The 15,149-nt window shown below is 39.3% G+C and overlaps 1 protein-coding gene across 1 annotated transcript in view; it reads left to right on the top strand.

The window, feature by feature from the left end:
- Positions 1–14,599, top strand: part of LOC121290723 — a 39,045-nt gene extending 24,446 nt beyond the window's left edge. The window contains exons 4-5 of the mRNA XM_041211565.1: positions 1,401–1,499; positions 10,295–14,599. Of these exons, the coding sequence (XP_041067499.1) occupies positions 1,401–1,499; positions 10,295–10,440 (245 nt within the window). The 3' untranslated portion in view covers positions 10,441–14,599. The remainder of the gene's footprint in view (positions 1–1,400; positions 1,500–10,294) is intronic.
- Positions 14,600–15,149: the final 550 nt, after the last annotated feature.

Genomic DNA, 15,149 nt, shown 5'->3' with positions numbered 1-15,149 from the left:
AAATCTGAGCAGGAGTAGGCAATATGGCCCCTTGGACTTGCTCTGCCATTCAGTGAGATCATAGCTGATATTCTACCTCAGCTCCACTTCCCCACCCTATCCCCATATCTCTAATTCCCTTTGAGCAGCTCCATGATGTGGCCATTGTAATGTAAGAGGTGCACAACCATGATCTTCAATCCTGGCTGGATTATATTATATATATTATGAATCAATGCAAATGAAGATAAGGGGTGTTAATGACTTTCACTGCCTCATGGTAATCATAAACAATTAAAGTACTTAAGCATAATATATGTGGAAGCCATTGTGGGTAGCAACCATGTTTAGTACTGTGCATTTTTGGAAGAAGTGGCTGACTTTTACTTACCTATTGTGATCATTAAACTTGTTTTCTACAGCAACAACAACTTATAGTGCCCTCAAAGTAATAAAATATCCCAAGGAGTGTTATAAAGCAAAATTAACCATATACAGCATTTTAAGGAGTGTCTTAAAGGAGGAAAGAGAGGTAGACAGGCAGAGAGGTTTAGGAAGGGAATTCTGCAGCTAGGGGTCCAGGCAACTGAAGGCACCATTGCCAATGGTGGAGTGATTAAATTCAGGGATGCTTAAGAGACCAGAATTAGAGGAACATAGATATCTCAAGAGGGTTGTGAGACGGGAAAAGATTACAGAGAGAGGGAGGTGTGAAGCCATGGAGGAACGTGAAAACAAGGGTGAGAATTTCAAAATTGAATGATGTGAGCATTGTTGGGGATGCTGGGTGGTGTGAGGGTTCGTGCATGGTTGGAGTGTGCAGAGAGGTGTTTATTGTCTGGAGTACAGTGGGGTGCAGTGAGCATTTTAGGAGTGAAGTTGGTGGTTTAGACCTTCCCGATACTGCTGCCACTAAGTTAGATTTGTATGCTCTTGTCCAGCTCTACCCTTTAATTATGCTTTCCTGGGGACCACACTGGTCTTGAGTCTTCAGGTACAGTGCTACAGGGCATCAATTACCCATGGAAATGTCATGAGCTCAGAGAATTGTGACCAAGTGGACACTCCAAGTGAAGGAGGGGTGGGGGGGTTAGAGGACAATTGGTCATAGCTATGTGAATGTCCTTCGCCTGAGATTAGCAGATGGAGAAGGATGGGGTAAAAATCGGTGTAAGCAGTGGGCATCAAGCCTAAGTCTGACACTAAAGTCAGTGTCGGCGACATTCTCGGAATGGCCTGGGAAGTTTAAACTTCCCAGGTAAATAACATGCATGTGCACAGGTGGGAGACTTCTTCTGGGTGCCAGTGGTGGCAAACCTCTGAACATTCACCACTGTTGCCACTGGAAGATTTGGGCCAATAACTTCTGTGTTAATCTGACTGAAAAAAATGACCTGATTTTTTTTTTCTTTTTTTCTTAGAAATGTTTCATCGCCATCATTACTTAGTGGTTTCTATTTGCGTTTTTGTCGTTCTTGCCTGTGTTTGCACCTACCTGTGTTTTCTAAAGCCAAAGCAAGGTAGGTATCTGTCTTCATTGCCACCTCAAATGAATGGTAATTGGTGACAAAGCTAATCATCTTTCATGCCAGTAATGCAGTTTTCTATCTATCTTGTATATTAAAAAATGTCCTGTCAGTGATTCCATTCTAAATTCTTGTGTTTCACATTGATAAAGGAAACTGCCCATTTAAATTCCATCACCCTATAATTACACCGTCATAACAGTGGCAGTGCTTTGTTTCATCTTCCAGCTCCAGACTGGACACTGCAGAGAAACCTTGTTTCTGTTGACTGTTATTTAACCATAAATGATATAAAATAAAAGTCTCATATGAACAGATGCATATGATATGTTTCCTTTAAAATTGGAACTGAGTTAGATTTGTATGCCTTTGTCTAGCTCTGCCCTCTAATCATGTTTTACCTGGAGACCACACTTGGTCACCTGTGGAAATGTCATAAGCTCACAACAGAGAATGGAGACCAGTGGACACTCTAGGTGAAGGGGTGGGGCTTAGAGGATGATTGAACTTGAGCATGCAGATATCATTCAGTGTCCATCTCAAAGTCATCTGTCCTGTTTCTTTGCATTTTCATTATAAATTGTGTTGACCACATAATGAAAACTGCCTGTGTAAGTTTGTCACATGGTGATGCTGCAGTGTCTGCACTACCGGTAGAGTATTATTACAGTCCAAGTTTGTACAGAAGGTTTCCATTATAAATGTGGACATAGAAATTTAGAGTGGAAAAGTTGACAGGAAATGCATGAACATGCCCTTTTGATACAGATATTTCTGCAATATATACATTTCCTAGTGGATATAATATACATCTCCTAGTGCACCTTGCACAATGGCATTCTATTAGTTTTCCTAATTACCTGCGTACTAGCCTGTTGTGATGCATGCACTCAGACACCCAGATCCCTCTGAATCTGAGCTCTACAACCTTTTGCTATTTAGATAATTTTTTTATTCTTCCTGCCAAAATGGACAATTTCACATTTGCCCACATTATAGTCCAGACCTTTATCCACTCATTTAACCCATCTATGTCCCTTTATAGCTGCTTTAGGCCCTCTTCAAAATTTACTTTCCTACCTATCTTTGTGTCATCAGTAAATTTAGCAACCATATCTTCCGTGCCTTCATCGAAGTAATTTATATAAATTATAAGAAGTTGAGGTCCCAGCACTGATCCCTGTGGCACACCATTCGTTACATCATTCCAACCAGAAAAAGACCCATTTATGACAATTGTCTGTCATTTGTTAGCTAGCCAGTCTTCTAACCAGGCCAATATGTGAACCCCTACACCATGATCTTTTATTTTCCACAATAACCTTGATGTGGCAGCTTATCAAATGTCTTCTGGAAATTTAAGTAAAGGTTCCCGTTTATCCACGGCACATGTGACTCCTTCAAAGAACTCCAATAAATTGGTTAAACATGATTTCCCTTGTACAAAACCATGTTGACTCTGCCTGATTATCTTGAACTTTTCTATGTGCCCTGCTATAACATCTTTTAATAATAACTTCTAACATTTTCCCCATGACAGATGTTAGGCTAATTGCCTGTTGTTTCCTGCTCTCTGCCTCCCTCCCTTTTTGAATAAAGGAGCTTATATTTGCTTCTTTCCAATCGAGCGGAACCTTCCCCCAAATCTGGGGAGTTTTGGAATATTAAAACCCAACGCATCACTATCTCACTAGTCACATCTTTTAAGATGCTAGGATGAAGCCCATCAGGACCCAACGATTTGTCAGCCCGCAGCTGCAACAATTTAATCAATACCAATTCCCCGATGATTGTAATTTTCCAGAGTTCCTCCCGCCCTTCCATTTCCTGATTTATAGCTTTTTCTGGGATGTTACTTGTATCATCTATAGTGAAGACTGATGCAAAATACCGATTCAATTCATCTGCCATTTCCTTACTTCCCATTATTAATTCCCAAGACTCACTTTCTATAGGATCAATGCTCACTTTAACTCTTTTCTTATTTAACTATCTATAGAAACTCTTACCATCCATCTTTGTATTACTAGCTAGCTTTCTTTTGCACTGTAATTTTTCCTTCCTTATTAATCCTTTTGTCATTCTTTGTTCTTTATGTCCAGTCCAATCTTCTGACCTGCCACGCGTATTTGTGCAATTATATGTCTTTTCTTTAAGTTTGATACTGTCTTTAACTTTTTTCGTTAACCATGGATAGTGGGTCCCCGCCTTGGAATTTTTCTTTCTCATTGGAATGTATCTATTCTGAGGTGTTCTGCAATATCCCCTCAAATGTCTGCCACTGCATCTCTATTGACCTATCTCTTAATCTCATTTTGCTAGTTCACTTTAGCTAGCTCTGTTTTCATGCCCTCCATAATTGCCCTTATTTAAGTCTAAAATACTAGTCTTGAACCCACTCTTCTGTCCCTTTTTTAAATGAATGTAAAATTTGATCATATTATGATTACTGCTACCTAGGGGTGCCTTCACTGAGGTTTATCAATTAATCCTGCCTTATTGCACAATACCAAGTCTGATATAGCCTGCTCTCTTGCTTGGCTCCAGAGCATGCTGTTCTAAGAAACTATCCCAAAAACATTTTATAAATTCCTCATCTATGCTACCTTTACCCATCTGATTTTTCCAGTCTGTATATAGATTAAAATCCCTTATGATTATGACTGTACCTTTTCTGACAAACTGCCATTACCTTTTCCTTTATATTCTGTCCTACTGTTTAGTTACAATTAGGGAGACTGTACACCACTCCCACAAGTGACTTCTTGCCTTTAGCATTTCTCATCTGAGCCCAAACTGCTTCTACATCCTGCTTTCCTGAATTTAGGGCCTCCTTCTCTAATGTGCTAATACCATCATTAATTAAGAGCCGCCCCTCCACCTTTTTCCTATCTTCCTGTCCTTCCTAAATGTCATGTACCCTTCAATATTCAGGTCTCAATCTATGTCCTCCTGTTGCCATGCCACGGTAATGGCTATCAGATCATAGTGTATTCAGATGCAGAGCCTTTAGTTTTGTATTTTTTTATTATCTTTGTAGCATCTAGCCTTATCCTGTTGATTTACTCTTAGATTTGAAATCTCTGTCCCTCACTTTCACAGTCTATTTATCATTTCCCATATTAGTACCTTTCTCTCTTACCTTGTCTCTACTCTTTGGTTTACCACATCTTCCCAAATTTGATCCCTTGCGCCCACCATTTAGTTTAGAACCTCTACTTCCCTAGCTACGCAGCTCACTAGAAACCAGCCCTAGCGTAGTTCAGGTGTAGACCCTCCCAGCCCCTTTTTTCCCCAGTACTGGTGCCAGTGCCCTGTGCATCAGAACCCTCTTCTCCCACACCAGTCTTTGAACCATGCATTCATTTCTCTAATCTTATTTGCCCTATGTCAATTTGCATGTGGCATAGATCCAGACATTATTATCTTTGTTCTTAATTTAGTACCTAGCTCCTCATACTGACTATGCAGAGCCTCCTTCCTCATCCTGCCTATGTCATTGGTATCTACATGGACCACCTTTCTGCTCCCCTCACTTGATTGGCTTCCTGTATCACAGCACCACGGTCATTCAGCTCATCCACCCTGCAGCCGTACCGCCAACCCCCCCCCCCCCATCCAAACAAGCTAAAAGAGCCTCAAACCTGCAGGGCAACTCAGAGACTGACACTCCTGCACTCCTGTCCTCTGGGTACACTTAGCTCCTTTGGCTGCTTTCACACCCTCCTGTCCCTGACTACCTTCCAAATCAGAAGACCCTATCCTAAGGGGTGTGACCGCCTCCTGGTACAATGTGTCCAGGTAACTTTCCCCCTCCCTCATATGTCAGAGTGACTGTGCTCAGCCTCCGGTTCAATTACTGAGCCGAAGCTCCTCAAGCCATGGTCAATTACTGCAGATGTGGTTGCCCTGAATCACACTGGTATCGAGGTGCACCAACATGCTGCAGCCATGACACATCACCTATCCTGCCATCCTTATGTGTTTTAATTAATTACTTAATTATTTTATTCAATTGTTTTCTTTTGTGTTTTATTAATCTTACCACAAATTCCTGTACTATTTTAAATCTTAGGAATAGATTAGGCCTTAACAACTTACCGGATACTCACCAAACAGCTAGCATCTTCCCCAATTCCTTTACGGTCAAAAAGTTAGAAAAAGCAAAAGCATAACTTCCTTGTTTTGGTTCTCGATGCCCTTACACTTCTCTCATACACTTTCTTAATCACCTTTTATCAACTTGTCCTGCCACCTTCAACAATTTGTGACACTCTTCACCAATCTCTCCCCCAAAAAGCAGGTCTCTCTGCCCTAGAACCCTCTGCAGAATAGTACCATTTAGATTATATTGCCTCTCCACTGTTGTTATCCCAAAGTGGATCACTTCATATTTAACTGCATTCAATTGCATCTGCCATATTTTTGCCCACCTTTGACTGAGCCTATATCCTCATGAAGTCTGCCACTATGCTTTTTTTAATTCATTCATGGAACGTATGTGTCACTGACAAGACCAGCATTTATTTCTCACCCCTAATTAGCCTTGAGAAGATGGCAGCGTGCTGCCTTCTTGAACTGCTGCAATCCGTGTGGTGTAGTTACATTCACAGCGTTGATAGGAAATTAACCTAGTGACCATGAACGAACAGTGATATGTTTCCAAGTCATGTGACTTGGAAGGAACTTTGCGTATGGGAACACCACCACCTGCCTGTTGCCCTTGTTCTCTAGGTGGTAGAGGTCACAGATTTGGAAGGTGCTATTGAAGGTGCTTTGACGAGTTCTATCATATAGATGGTACACATTGCTGCCATGGTGCCCCTTATCACCAATTACTGCATCGACAAGTTTGATATCATCCTCAACTTTGAAATTGTACAAAATCGATATAGGGAAAACAATGAGTGAATCTGTGAAACTACTTTTGTAATAAGGGGAAAGTGGCTTTTAATTTGTACATTTCTCCCCATCTCCCATTTAGAGTTATAGAGTTATACAGCACTGAAACAGGCCCTTTGATCCATTATGTCCATGTCGGCCATCACACAAGGTGGACAGCAAATTGTCGATATGTAACAACATTCACAAATCTAATCTCTAGGTAACATCTTCCAGCAGCTGCTGTCTAAATCTCAAGACTTTTCTCAACAATATTGTGGCAAATGTGACGTCCATGGCAGAAGGACATTTTGATCATAATGCTCTATGTCTTAACATCCAATGTCACGTTCTGTTTTTAGCAGATGAATTTTATCCCATTTTCCAGCACTTGGCCCATAGCCTTCCATTTAAGATGGAGATGATTTTATTTTTCTTCTGAGGGTCGTTAGTCTGTGGAATTCTCTTCCCCAGTGAGCAGTGGAGGCAGGGTCATTAAATATTTTTAAAGCTGAGGTAGATAGATCCTTGATTAACAAGGGGATCACAGGTTATGGAGGGTAGACAGGAAAGTAGAGTTGAGGCCACAGTCAAATCAGCCATGATCTTAACAAATGGTGAAGCAGGCTCAAAGGGCCGAACAGCCTACTCCTGCTCCTAATTCGTATGTATGTAGCAAAGAGCAATGAAATAAATTGTCTGTTTGATTGTTGGTTTTAGTAATGGCGATTGAGGAAGAATGTTGGTCAGGGTTCCAGAAGGGCTCCCTGACTCTTTGTGCCATGGAATCCTTTAAATGCTTTGATGTCTCATTCAAAAGACATCAGCTCTTTGACTGATTCGCACTCTCAGAATGCTGCACAGAGGTATCAGCCTAGATAACGTGCTCATGTTTTGGGAATGGAGCTTAAATGCACAATTTTCTGAGGTGGAGAACGCGTTCACTACCACAAACTTAAAATAAATGTCCAGTATCTTACATTGGGACCTAGAAATTTTGGAGGTGTGACCTTTAGCCTGATCACAGCTCTCCAGGACCAGGCTGAAAAGGGGTGAATGGCTTCTTGCTTTTTTTGACTGTCTTCAGTGAAGCATCTTCTCAATGAATGCCCAAACAGTTCAACTTTCTGCTGGTGGAAGGGCTTCAAGTCTACATTGTTACTCAGCACAATAGAGGGTAGTTAGTCTTACTGCATTTCTCTTTGCCAAGGCTTCTTACATGATGTTGTTAGCACACTTGGTACATGACATTGGACGTTAAGACATAGAGCATTATGATCAAAATGTCCTTCTACCATGGACGTCATATTTGCCATATCTTTGTTGAGAAAAGTCTTGAGATTTAGACACCAGCTGCTGGGAGATGTTACCTGGAGACTAGATCTGTGAATGCTGTTACATATCCACAATTTGCTGTCCACCTTGATTGAGTTCCATTGATATTAAGTACTGCTAAAGCTCCACAACGCAAACTATTCAAATTACTGCTATGATTAGAGGGGAAGTGACAATGCTAAGTGTTATAGTGTTCATCATTTTCTAAGGAATGGTTCATATTCTATTGTGTGCTACTAAGTATTAGATCTATGCTTTAGTCTGTTTAAATGTCAACTTTAATTATGGTAGAATTATTTATCTCTCAAAGGATATTACCAAAGTCAAATTAACTGGTCATTTATCTTACCTCACTTTATGGGGCCTTATTGTCTCATTTGCCCACATAACAGTGACTACAAAAGTAATTAATTGTCTCTGAAGCTATGATGGCAATTGGCCTCAAGATATTTGGGCTCAGAAAGGAAAACATAGTCCAAAACCCCATTGCTGAAAGCTATTCTTGCTGATTGCTATTCATTAACTCATGTTGCAGTTGCACTTGAAAACACCTGCTAAAAACAGAACATGACTGAAATGTGATGGCCTCCACTGTTAAATAATCTGCCCATATAATATCCCTCCCTGCCCTGGCCTTTTAGCTTGCATCTTTCTCTAATTTCTCTTTGATTTCCCCTGCTTCCTTCTCCAAGTTCATCTGTGCATGAGACCCACCTTCTGTTCACTTGACTCAATTCCCACTAAATTGCTGACCACCCAGCTCCTTTTACTGGTCCCATGTTATCTGATATTGTTGACGGTTCTGTATCATCAGGTACTGTCTCCCTCTCTCAAATTTGAAGTACCGACCCTTGATCACTCCCTCTTTGCGAACTACCACACCTTCTCTAACCTCCCTTTCTTCTCCAAATCCTTGAACATGTTGCCTTCCAAATCCTTACCCATCTCCCCTGAAGATCTATGTTTGAATCTCTACAGTTGGCCTTTCATTCCTGCCACAATACTGAAATGGTTCAGTCATTGTGACAAAAGGTGAACTGTCCCTCTTCGTTCTCCCCAAGTTGTCTTCAGCCTTTGACATGTTTGACCATACCATCCAACGCCGATGCCTTTCCATTATCATTCAGTTGGATGGAATTGCACTCACCTGGTTCCATTCTTAGTGAATATAAAAACAAAGTGCTGGAAAAACCCAGCAGGTCTGGCAGCATCTGTGCAAAGAGAAACAGAGTTATCGTTTCAAGTCCAATATGACTTAAAAACTGATTTTTATCCTTTCTTATCTTTCCAGTCATAGCCAGATAATTATCTGCAATGACTTCTTATCCTGCTCTTGCACTGCTTTCTCTTGTGTTCCCCTAAAAATCTACCCTTGGCCTCCTCCTATTTTCATCTACATGCTGCCCCTTGGTGACATTATCTGAAAAAGGTGTTAGGTCCCCCAGCTCTCTCTCGAACACCTTTGTCGATCCTTGCACTGTTGCTACATTGCTACTTGTCCAACATCCAGTACTGCATGACCAGAAATTTCTTCCAACTAAATATTGAGAAGACTGAACACATTGTCTTAAATCCAGTCCCCGCCACTGATATTGTTCTCTAGCCACCTGACTCCAGCCCTGTCTCTGGTAACTGTCTGTGGTTATCTGATGGTTTGCAACTTTGGTGTCATGTTTAACCCCAAAATAATCATCTGACCATATATCCATGTCATCACTAAGACTGCCTATTTCCATCTCTCTAACACTGCCCAACACTTACATTGCTAAAACCCTTAGCCACGCCTTTGTTATTTCTGGATATGAATATCCCTCTGCCCTTCTGGCCAGCCTCCCATGTCCTAGGTTCCATAAATATTAGGCCATACAAAAGTTTGCTGCCTAACTTGCGCCACGCCCCATTCACCCCTGTGATCCCAGTTAACCAATGCCTCAGTTTTTAAATGCTGATCCTTGTTTTCACATTCCTCCATGGCCTCGCCCCTCCCTATCTCTTGTAATTTCCTCCAATCCTACAAACCTCTGAGATATCTGCACTCTTTGAATTCTGTCCTCTTGAACATCTTGATTTTTGTTTTTATCAGACTACTATTGGCAATCATGCCTTTAGCTCTGGAATTCCTACCTCCCTTTTCTACTGCAAGACACTCCTTAAATCCTATCTCTATGACCAAGCTTTTAATTATCAACCCAAACCTCTTATTGGGTACGGTGTCAAATTTTATTTGATAATACTCCTGTGAAGCGCCATGGGACATTTTACTATGTCAAAGGTGCTGTATAAATGCAAATTGTTGTTGACATCTAGACTCACATATGAAGAAAGATTATTTGATGAAATACCAGAAAACAACTAATGTTCTACAGTACGGATTCGCACCTTCAAAAGTGGAGAAATTTTTTTGAGGAAAAAGTCATCCTGCCCAGGAGTATTTGCATATCTGCTCCCCATTCAATCCATCAACTATGTTAACTTTTTTTTAAGAGAAAAAAATAAATGTCAAACATTTTCTAGAACTGGGATTTACTGCATTTTGTGTGGAATGCTGCTCACTCTTCTTTATTTGGCTACAGATGAACCTGCGAAGATTAGTGAAGGCAATGCCAATAGTGATGGCCCTAAAGATTCAGATAATACATCAGCCAATGAAGGTGATTTTAAAATGGAGAATGAAAGACAAAAATCCAGGGAGGAATGTCCTCCGATGAATAGCTGTTGAATGCATTGTTACTGACTGTTTTTGGATAAGTTTTTGGTGAGAACAACAGCTAATTTGATGACTGTAATGTGTTCCCCATCCTTACCATTTTTTAAACAAATTCTTTCACGTGTGCATCACTAGCTAGGCCAGTATTTCATTGCCCTTGAGGAGGCGGTGGTGAGCCTTGAACTGCTGCAGCCCATGTGGTGCAGGTAGGCCAAGTGGCCCAAACTGAGCACCAGTGAGCAGGTTATTGCTGAGTAAGTGCCAATTGGCAGCACTATCGACGACCCCTTCCATCACTTTACAGATGATGAAAAGACTGATGGGATGGTAATTGGCCAGGTTGGATTTGTCCTGCTTTTGTGGACGGGTACATTCCAGTGTTGTAGCTGTACTGGAACAACTTGGCTAAGGACATTGCTAGTTCTGGTCCACAAGTCTTCAGGACTATTATTGGAATGTTGTCAGGGCCCATAGCCTTTGCAGTTGGAGAAGGGGATATTTGTGTAGCCTCCTCATCCAATTAGTTATTTAATTGTCCACCACCATTCATGACAGGATTTGGCAGCACTGCAGAGCTAAGATCTGATCCACTGATTAAAGAAAAGGGCTCACTGTGCTGCTAGTGCCTGAACAGTAGTCTAGTCATTTTGTGACATCTACTATTAATGCAGGCCTACTAGGGTAAAGGATTGGAATATGCATTTATGCCCTCCTTTGTTAATAAATAAACAGACTTAAAAATATGAGCTACTATTCCATGAATAGACTTTAAAAAATAAATGTACCACCCAATGCGGCTCTTAAGTTATACAGATCCAAAAGTCTCAGCTTTAGTTTTGAGCCTGTGTTGAGTTGATTTATCACAGCAGTGATAGAGTTCAGGTTGCTGTAATTGGCTTCAGAGTTCTTAAGTTAAGGGATGGAAATTAGGTTCTCAAATCAGTGAATGTTAGATGAGACAGAAGAGAGGCATTGGCACTCAGATCAACACCAACACAGACAGCACTTTCAGGTGATTATAAAAGACTTTAAGGGATGGGAAACACATTTTTTGGACATCCTCAGTGTGGCATCCATGAACATGAACTTCAGTGTTTAATCCCAGTATTTATCTTTTTAAACAAAAAGGGATAAACATGTCATAATTGGATTTTTAAACAGCAGTAAATCCATGACTACCAGTCAAAGGAGGGAACTTAAGAGTCCAATCATGGACCCATGACCCTGAGTCAATATCGCCCTTGAATTCAGGGACAGGCCACAAAATAATTATGAGTCCACATATGTAATTATTGCTGTGCTTTTGAGTGGAGAAGATTCTTCGTCTGTTCTCTAATCAAGTAATCTTCAACTCTTCACTATATGTTTAATATTGGACTCAAATTCATCACATGGAGACTATACCAGCATACTTAAATAGTTAGCTCCTGATATGCTAAGGTAGCCATTCCATTTTATGTGTAAGACTCCTGAGATTTGTGATTACAACAGCATTAGTGCTGAATGCCAAAACCAATTGCTGCATTTGGACATTAACAGTCCACCAACCAGTCGCTTCCTATTTCACACAAGCGTTTCAGTGATTACTCTTGCTTTCTGTCAGTGAAATTCATTCCTTTGAGGATTGAAAATGGATTTCAAGCCAAAACAAAAACTATTTTTAAAGAAGTGTTACAATAGTAAAATGCTATTGCATTTTAAAAGAAATGATCTGCATCTTATATCAATTAATTATGTAAATTATTTTATTTTACTTTAAAAACAAAACAAAGCTATCTGCATTACATTTTTAAATCGCTCCCACTTGCAGTGGTCAATATAGCTGCAGTGTATCTTGTTCCATGTCTAGTTCTTATATCCTGCTCCACCCAAATGAAGCTTCAAGGAGGGTGACTTTTCTTTTCTCTGATTTGACCTTTTTATAGGCCTTAACCTTGTAGAAATCACTTAAACATCTGAAAATGCTAGAAACACACTAAAGGTCCACCAGCACCTAACAATATAAAAGACATTTTTGATATTTTGGGCCTAGGTCCTTAATCAATTTCAAAGAAGGGTCTGCACCTAAAATGTTAACCTACATTTTCAGAATTTTAACTTTTTATGCCCTTGAAGTTTTGAATTCAATATAATAATTATGTTTAACTTATGAAATATTTTTGTAAAACTTTTTTTAAACTTGTTCTACTTTTATTTTTAAACATTGATTTGAAGATCTTCAAAGCTCAAAACCAAAGAGTGGAAATGGCCTCTATTTTCTGTCTGTGGGCAGTTAGCATAAAATAGCTGAAATTAAATATTTAATATTTAAACGATTGGATGATAGAAGTGTTAGGATGTGGCAGATGATGTGTGCCAGGCAGACCAAATCCACAAGAGAAACTTGGCCCCGCTATCACAATGGTTTTGCAATTTGTATTTATTATGAGAAGATGTGTGCACTGAATTCAGAAGTAAGAATCCATTAAGGCTTTTAGAGATTTTAAAAATTAAATTAAAATATTTATTAAAATATTTCAAGCACATACATAAGACCATAATTATTTAATACTATAACAAAAATTCCTAATTAGCCTGACTCTGAGTCAAGGCAATAGTCCAAAATAGATATTAGATATTAAAAAAAACCAACAAGTTAATACAGTACCCACTTGACGGTGGAATTCCAAATGGCTTTCTCCAACTTTAGTTACTGGACACAGCAGACTTGTGTACAAATTGCTGGAGACTTCTTCAAAGCTGTTTCTCTCACTCCTGTTAGATCTTACATGGCCCCAACATAGCTTTTCATTCTCCTTTTATATATGTTTCTGTCTCTTTAATAATCAAATTCCATTGTTCCATATGTCTATGGAACTGTGCCTTTCCGATTTAATATACAAAAACTTTCATTTTGCCAATATTGTCAGTAACCTTTGGGGGGAAAAACACGTTGTTTAGTCTTGCTTATCTGGCTAGTTGTAAACAGACAAACATCCCTTTGAAATCCAAACAATCACTTATCTAAAAATGCAAATTCTCTTCACACCTTTCATGCTCAGACAGCATCCATGTTTACTCATTAGCAGTTTAAGTACATTTCTACACCTAGCTTCTTTTGATAATTTCAAGCTTGCAGTCTACCTGACTCCAAATGTAATTAATTCACACATAACTATCTACACTCACACCCATAAACTTACTTGACAATAAACCCCAAAAAATTATGAAAATTATTATACATTCATAACAGAAGGAATTGGTGATAATGTATAATTTCATATCTACACATTATAAATTTCTTAAAGCAGAAACCTAGGATAAAATGGCAGATTTATTTTTCCATTTTGTTGTAGAAGTTATGCAGTGCACATTTTTTTTTTAAGTGTCCTCCAATACAATGGAATGCAATTGAAGTCTTTGGCAGTTTACAACTGGCAGATAGCATGAGTAAAAAATAGCTTTGACTGAGGCACAGAGGGTTATCACAGCATTTCTTTTTGAAGTACAGTATTAATTTGCTGTTTGTTATTAAATGCTGTTGCTGGAAAAAAAATTGCACAGCAAAATGCCTAGTGTTTCCTGCTTTGCTTGTACAATATTATTTTGAGTTTTTATAATGCATACATAGGCTTGGAACGCTTGCTGCTCTTTCTGGTGCTGATTACTACCTCTATTCTCAAGCCAAAACCATCTGGCATTGCAGAAGCTGGGCTCAAATGAAGGCATGTAATGTGTCATCATTCTTCAGTAACTGGGTATTTTGCATCAAAGTTAACTAATAGCTGTTTTGTGATATCTGAAAAACAGTTCAGTAGCATCTCAAAAGCAATAAACACAAAAAAAGTAAGCAATTGTCAGAAAACCTACAATCATAAGAGAAAAGCTGTAAAAGCATAGCATTGATGAATTATTTTTTAGCCAAAAAGAACTTATACTGAGCCATTTTGGATGCAATTGAAGTTCAAGATTCAGTTACAGGATCCCTGTTACAAAGTGCCCAAAAACACAGAATACATTACAAGCATCAATCGATAATACAGTGAATGAGTTCAGGGACAGGAATGCATGTACTGTTTCCAGCATTTTCTGTGTTATTACATATGAGCCTGCTTGCTAAACACTGCCAAACCTAAATATGCTGTGTTTATTGAATTACCAACTGTATAATAAAGAGTGCAATGTGTGTGCAGAGTTGGTATTTTTATTTGTGTTTCAGTGAATATGGTGTCTTGTGTGTATTTTATGTTTGTGTCCCATATGTTTTCTGGTGCACTTTTCACTTTTAAACCATGTTCTCTACATAGCCTAGTTAATAATGACTACATAGATGAGGGAAAAGAAACTATGGGTGATCACACTAGCATCTAGCCAGAGTAAAATGGGCAGCAGTTACTGTTATATTTCACTGACTGTATAAGGAGGAAAACAATGGAAAACTTTTTCAGAAATAGCAAATTATATGACGTACTAAGTACATGGCAGGAAACATAGCCCTTCCTCAATGTGCTCCGTCAGCCACTGTTATTCATGATATAGTATTAAGATAACAGTTGCAAAGTCCTCAGAGTATGCAAGAAGAATTCTTTGTACGTGGTGACTAATCAGGGTAGAAAGTGGACCTTTTCCCCCAGTCTGAAGAGCACTTACACCAATTATATGAACACTCAGATTTCACAAGTATGTCCACCAAATGCAAATCACACTTCAATTTTGAAAGTTGAGTTATCTCCAGTCGGGTT

Source organism: Carcharodon carcharias, chromosome 18, assembly GCF_017639515.1.
Source record: "Carcharodon carcharias isolate sCarCar2 chromosome 18, sCarCar2.pri, whole genome shotgun sequence".
Lineage (NCBI taxonomy): Eukaryota > Metazoa > Chordata > Chondrichthyes > Lamniformes > Lamnidae > Carcharodon > Carcharodon carcharias.
This window is presented reverse-complemented; position numbering and strand designations above follow the sequence as displayed.